General features: G+C 40.0%; 1 protein-coding gene across 1 annotated transcript; it reads right to left on the bottom strand.

The window, feature by feature from the left end:
* Positions 1-692: 692 nt before the first annotated feature.
* On the bottom strand, positions 693-5,208 carry GALR2 (galanin receptor 2). Its single transcript, XM_069755730.1, has 2 exons — positions 4,376-5,208; positions 693-2,228 (listed from the first exon to the last, which is right to left on the bottom strand). Exons 1-2 carry the CDS (start codon positions 4,717-4,719, stop codon positions 1,451-1,453), a joined length of 1,122 nt encoding a protein of 373 aa, XP_069611831.1. The 5' UTR covers positions 4,720-5,208; the 3' UTR covers positions 693-1,450.
* Positions 5,209-7,161: the final 1,953 nt, after the last annotated feature.

Genomic DNA, 7,161 nt, shown 5'->3' with positions numbered 1-7,161 from the left:
CACCCCAGAAAAGGCACATCTGGAAGATGCGCCTATTCTGGCACTTGGCCACTCTCTTCCCATTCCCGTGTAGCGGTGGGATATGGGGTAATGAAGGGTTAATGCCACCTTGCTATTGTAAGGTGACATTAAGCCTAATTAATAATGGAGAGGCGTCAATTATGACACCTATCCATTATTAATCCAATTGAATGAAAGGGTTAAATAAAACACAAACACATTATTTAAAATTATTTTAATGAAATAAAAACAATGGTTGTTGGAGTATTTTATTCTACGCCCAATCCAATCACTGAAGACCCTCGTTCTGTGAAAGAAAAAACATAATAAACCAACAATATACTTACCCTCCGCAGATCTGTAACGTCCAACGATGTAAATCCTTCTGAAGGGGTTAAAACATTTTGCAGCAAGGAGCTTTGCTAATGCAGGCTGCTCCTCGCTGCAAAACCCCGGGGAATGAGTCTAAATATAGATCAATGAGCTATATTTAGCTTCATTTGCGGTGAGGCGCCCTCTGCTGGATGTTCATAGATCGTGGGAAATTTCCTAGAAAGCTCCCAGCCCACGATATGGGCACAAAAAATGCAACATAAATCTATAATAAGAAAATAAAAAATAGACGAGAAAAAAAATACATATAGGTATCTGTTTTTAATTATTAAAAAAAAAAAAAAAATAAGTGATGCATTCCCTTTAAAGTAGTTTATTAAAGGTCTGCTTAAACAGTGAATAAGCAATGCTGCATTTTAATATAACATATCAGCAAATTAGCAAAATTATTAATGAACTAATTAATAACATTGCATTGTACTACTTAAGGCATGCTGGCTTCACAACTCTAAATAAAGCCTGGATCAGTGCTCAGAAGGGGTTGTCCGAGATCTAAATAGGATCTGATTGAAATACCCAACAAAGCATTTAGACCAATGAGGTGTTGTTTCTAAAAAGAGCAAGATAAAGCAAACCCCTTTTTAGATCTCAAGCCATCCCTTTAAGATACATTTATGTGCATGTTATTAAATGACAAAAAATACAGTTACAGAGTTTTATGTTTTCTTGCACGTTAATGATTATTGGTGGTTCAAGTGCATTGGATAGTCAAGAAAAGCTTTTATATACTGTATATTGCAGACGCACAAGCTGTTACTCATCGGCCCTGGACTGACCCTCAGACCCTCAATGTACCTCTTTTATAAAAATCCCAATAAAGGCCGTAAGAATGCTATGTCAATGCTGATGGATGCTCATAGCTCATATTAACTTGCGTTTGTAGAAGTGTAAAAGCGTTTTAGACTATCAAAGTCAACGAGAACATTTGCTACTTTGGTATTAGAAAAAATGTTTATCATTGCTTATTGGCTGTTCAGCACATTTTCTGGAATGAATAGTTGCGTTGAAGAAGGAGGTTGAAGACTTCTCTTCATTTCTTCCATCTTGACTCACACAACTAGGTAACGTTAAATGTGATGAATGCTGAGCCTCTTTTATCACCGTTTCTTTCCGTATCTTCCCAGGGGCTTCCGGGATCATGACAACAGGCGGAGCAGTGCAATGGAACTTCACTTAACTGGGTCACCTCTGTACACGCCACTTCTAATGTGCTGACTCCTGCGTGGGCTGCAGGGACCACATGGATCTTGTTGGCTGACCTTTGGTGCAACAACAGGCAACGGAATATCTTGCGAAATCCCTTCCGGAAGTGTTTTGAGACCAGGGCGTAGACCACTGGATTTACGCAAGAGTTAGCATAGGACACCAGGTGTGAGAGAATACGTAGGGCATATGTGAAGTTATTAAGGGGAAAGTATCCAAACCACATGCAAAGAATGACAAGGTGGTGAGGAAGCCAACACAAGCAGAACAAGACTGCAACAATGATGATCATGCGAGTCACCCTCCTCTTGGCCCTCTTTGATTCAGACATATCTTCAATTGGGTCTACAGAAGTCCAGAGATATCGTATAGTGCGGGCATAGGTCAAACTAAGAACGAGCACAGGAATAACATAGCTGAAGATAAAAGTACAAAGATCCATAGTCTTACGATGAGAGATTTGCCACACAGGGTGGCAGACAGTAAGGTTAGCCATCTGAAATTCTTGGTAATAGCTGAGATATGGTCCCGAGAAGATTAATGACAGGCTCCAGATGAGGGTGATAGCCATGAGAGCATTCTTGGGTGTACGTAGTTCTCTTGAGCGCAATGGGTAACGTATAGCAAGGTACCTTTAAGGAAAAAAACATTAGGTGATTACACTTTTACGGCAGCATTAATCAATGATGCTTCAATAAGTTAAGCATATACTAAGACATAATATAATAAATCACATTAGTAAAAAACATACATTCACTACAAAACGCTAAATTGGTGGTTGTGCGGGGTGGGATAACCAGAACAAGTTCACTAGAAAGCATGGAGCACCTTGTCCTGTTGTGATAATCTGCTATTGATAAAAGACTGCTTTTATTGAAACGGCAAAATGCAGCCCAGTAAGTGAGATATTGCTGGAATCAGGGTCTCTGCCTCTATATCATGCTGCTCTCAGATTAAATGGCAAAAACCTGATGACAGTTTCGCTATAGCCTATAACAGCGCCTCTGCCCATCATAAAATAAAAAAAGCCTGGCACTTTTCCTTCTATGGTAGCTCTGTGTTCTCCAGCCGGTCATGTGTCACTGTTATGCCAGTAGACCACTGCAGCCAATCATTAGTGGCCGACTGGCTACAGCAGTCACATGAGATAACAGCATCAGTCTTTTGACAGAGCGCATTCCATTAAGGATGATATGCAAATTCTGACATGGATACGAAAACTGATAGCCTCCTTCTCAGGTCTAAACGATCTTTACTATGGTATGAAATTTGTTTTGTGACACCTGGTGACAGATCTGCTTTAAACACTTACTGATTGGCTTATTTTGTGCAAATAATTTGAGCCAAAATTTTGGAGCACAATGGCACATTGCAAGCAACACCTTTTTCCGCTAAGCCATTCATTCGCCTTTGCCCCAAAGCCATGATGTTTTGTCAAGTGAATCAAACATTGTATAAGACACCTAATACATATGGTGCAAGCTCTGTATATCAGATTTTTTTTTTTACTAAAATACACCACAATTCACATTATCACCCCGCTAGTTAATCACTGAGGTCAGCGGCTTGTGCCCTGAGTTTAGCGGCTGTGCCAAAGTTGAGGTCACACAGTGCACCAACACTGAGCCGAGTGAGTGGCAAGAGTAATGACGCCTGCTCTTGTTGTGGCGTCACCGCTGGGACCGGAGTAGCGGCGCTAGACCAGGGAAGGGTAAGTACCTGCTTTAGGTAGTAGGTTACCCTGTTTCCTGAAAGTGGACTTTAATATCATAAGAATGGTTGAAAATTTTAATAAACAATAAATTGCAAAAGTGGTTGTTTTTTCCCCGACTATTTGAATTTCTATCTATGCAAAATCAGAATAACGATTTAATAGAATGATGTGGCTCAAAGCCATTCGTCCTGAACAAGTAGTTTGGGTTAGTTATTGAAAAAGATATATCGATAGTGCTAGGATACATAAGTCAGGGAGAATAATGTGTCAACATGGTACATGAAATTGCCAGATGAGCTAAATATTGCTTTTCCCATCCTAGCCCAATATCATATATCATTTAATCTAATCCCATATGCTTACCCTGTCTAACCCCATTAAATCTTTCTTTCTAGACACTGCCTGGCAGATTCTTGAATCACCCTTTCCTTAAAATGATATTTCTATGAACAGAGCCCAAGGTCCCAGACTTTACCAATGTGCTTTAATTTCAATCTGATTATGTATGAAATGCAAATCTGATATAAATGATATTGTAGAAAACTGTATATCCGATCATTCTGATTCAGACCTGCATGAGTACATGGCTTGTGTTAACGGCATGGTGCACATATTGTATTACAGTCTGACCTTTCCATACATGGCTAGCTTCAGGGTTTTTATTCTGTTGGAAATCTGTGAAAATCTCTCTTTTTAATAATTTTTTTACACTTTGGAAATAAACTATCTAGCGCAATCCGCTAGCGCTAAACGGATTGCACTAACGCAATGTGACCCTAGCCTTAGTAACATGAAAAAAAGCTACTGCAGGTTTATTGTACTTTTTAATAACTTTTTTTTTTTTTTGTAGGGAGATTTCCTACAAAATGATGAAGTTAAAATGCAAAAGCCTGCACCGTGCTCATTCATTACAGCATTACAATAAAATACGGTTTTAACTCTTTTCTGTCTAGATATAACTCAATAGATACAAAGGTCTGGGTATAGCTCCAACCTAGCTGATCCTAAATGAATACATTATTTCATCAAGGAGCTTCAAAATCTATAATCCCGAGATGTTCTTACCTGTCCAGTGACACGGTCGTCAGGGTGAAGCTGGAGGCATACATGGTGAGGTATATGAAAAAGTGCACAGCTTTGCACATAAATGGGCCAAATACCCAACTGTCCAGGGTGTAAATGGTGGCTTGAAATGGTACACAGAATATGATAAAACAAAGGTCTGCAACCCCTAAGTTCAAAATGAAGAGATTGGTGGTGTTGTTTATCTTGCCATTCCTTAACAGGACTGCCAGGACCAGGCTGTTTCCCACTGTACCCACTAGGAAAATGAGAGAATATAACACTGGGATAAGCACCGACTCTGGATGATAGCTGTCTGAAGATGACATCTGGATGGAGACATTCATCTTCTCTGCCGTAACCCTAGGAAGGCCACATTACCCGTCACACCTGGTCAATAAAGCCTGACAATCCTTTCGTTGTGATCAGTAGAAAGTGGTGGTCAACTGATAATTACCGCCATCTGTATTACATGAAGCCAATAATGATTATTCCTGACGAATACAAGCCTCAAGCTCACAGTACAGAATTCCTAGTGATGACCAGGGAAGTCCACTGCCTGGTTAATCCAAGGGTTAGTCTCATGGAAGGAGTGATGGATCTATGACCAAGCCAAGTCAATCAGTCTACAGGTGTTTGGCCAGAGGCAATAATCCCATCTCTACAGAAAACCTTTCACAATATCTTAATGGATTATATAAAGATCCAAAAATTGCGTAGATTTGTTCTTTGGTCCGACTACAGGACTTCTAGTTTGTTCCAGGTCCTGGAGAAGTTGAGCTGCTGCTTCAATATCTTGGCTCTTGACTCGTGAATTTCATGTTCTGTTCTTGTCAATGTCTGACTGCTCACCTCCCATGCTGACAGTTTTACAAGCTCTCTATAAAAACTTAAGCACTGTCAGCGAGCTGTTCCTAAGTAATATGGATGAGGAACCCCTCCTGCTTGAAGCCCCCTCCTTGGACGCAGCCTGATTTTTTTTGTCTGTGTGTGTGTCGTGAATAGTTCTCAGAATAAATAGATGAGAAGCATCCCGTTTCCACGGAGATAAAAAGGTACAAAAAATAGTGATGGTGTCCATAGTAACTAACCCCCCTGATCTATTCATTAGGCAGACGTCAGTGGTGTGCAGGGGGGGAAGCGTGTCATGTCTGTGGGACTACTAAATTAACAAAGTTGGTGAAGTGGCTAGCAGATGTAAGCCAGACCAGCAGGCAAATGCTGTATAAGGTTAATTATTTCAATTTATGATTAAGTGCCTTTCTAATTTAAATACATATTAACTTATTTAATAAAGCAACAAAAGAATAGAGAAAACATGTCATTATAAGCTAGAACGATTCAACAACAAATGTGCACATTTCTATTGAAAATCATTAATACTATGCCTGTATTACTGATGTATCGGAGGCATAAACTAAATTCCCACTGTTTAACATGTTTACTGCATAAAAACTTTATAATACATCTTATCAAATATATATGCTCCCTTTTGTCCACTTATGAGTCACTTCACTTCTTCGCTCCCCCTGATTTCATCATTCACTATGAAAACTGCTAAAAATCCATCTCAGTCAAGACAAGACTGACTGCCAGATCACTCAGTAGGTTACAGCAGAGTATTGAAGCCTTTGAAAGAGGGAAATTGGTGGAGGAGGTGGAAGTGAGACAGCCATAAGCACACACAGACTAATGCTACTGCTTTCTAATGTTTTATCATCTAGAGCTGGATTCACAGCTACACTGCTCTTTAAAGATGCATAATACACACTGTGCTGCTGTTACTTTTGGGGTTATGTCATATAAATACAGGAGAGAAGGAATTCTTCATGTCTCTGTACGCTGTATGGGAGGCATCATAGCACATGGGCTTTATCTACTAGCTCAAACAACTGATAATTAGACTTACAGCCTGTAGAGGCTGGTGAAAAATACACACTATTAGTAATATAAAGGCCATAAAAAGTGTTACTTCTCATGTATACATACATGCATGATAATTTATTCTGAAAAGTCACCTAAAACTTCAGGTATATTTTAAAGAGTGTGTTTTACTTGCAGTCTGATCTGTGGATAGCATGGTGTATGGAAGGAGAAGCTGAGAAGAATGATATATAGGATTGATGGAAAGATTCAATATAACTTGTATTTTATTCACTGAAATCCCTTGTATTTGTATTTGCATGAATCCAGTAGAGAGTCTTACTTGGTGTGACATCTATATTAGTGCCTGCCCTTCCTGCCTCAGCTTCTGTCACCAGTCGGCACCATGCACTTATTTCGAGGCAACAGATCTAGTTCTGTGTCTTCTGGTATTTGTAGTCCCATCCATACTGGGAGACATAGAGTTAGCTGCTGTGTGGTTTGGGTGGGTCAGTAAGCTATTTATTGCTGTTCACTGCCAGTTATATTTTGACCCACTTCTATGTAGCTTGTGCTTGGCTATTCTCCCAGTGGACGGTCCTGTTTTTTACCTCTACATGCTTTTCGACTATTATTATTTATTTATTTATTTATTTATTTAGCACAATTGATTCCATGGTGCTGTACATGAGAAGAGTTTACATACAAATTACAGACATCACTTATAGTAAGCAAACTAACAATGACAGACTGATACATAGGGGGCGAGGACCCTGCCCTTGCGGGCTTACATTCTACAGGATGGTGGGGAAGGAGACAATAGGTTGGGGGTTGCGGCAGCTCCGCTGTTGGTGAGGGGGTAGCTCTGGTGGTGGTCGAGGTCTTTGATGCCAAAGGAGGGGAGGATCTGTAGTAGGAGGCAGTGG

Source organism: Ranitomeya imitator, chromosome 2 (assembly GCF_032444005.1).
Source record: "Ranitomeya imitator isolate aRanImi1 chromosome 2, aRanImi1.pri, whole genome shotgun sequence".
NCBI lineage: Eukaryota > Metazoa > Chordata > Amphibia > Anura > Dendrobatidae > Ranitomeya > Ranitomeya imitator.
This window is presented reverse-complemented; position numbering and strand designations above follow the sequence as displayed.

Excerpts from the sequence above, each read along its gene's own strand:
- GALR2 (XM_069755730.1), bottom strand. The coding sequence starts at position 4,719 with ATGAATGTCTCCATCCAGATGTCATCTTCAGACAGCTATCATCCAGAG. Across the intron at positions 2,229-4,375 it reads ACGACCGTGTCACTGGACAG|GTACCTTGCTATACGTTACC; the intron begins GTAAGAACATCT and ends TTTTCCTTAAAG.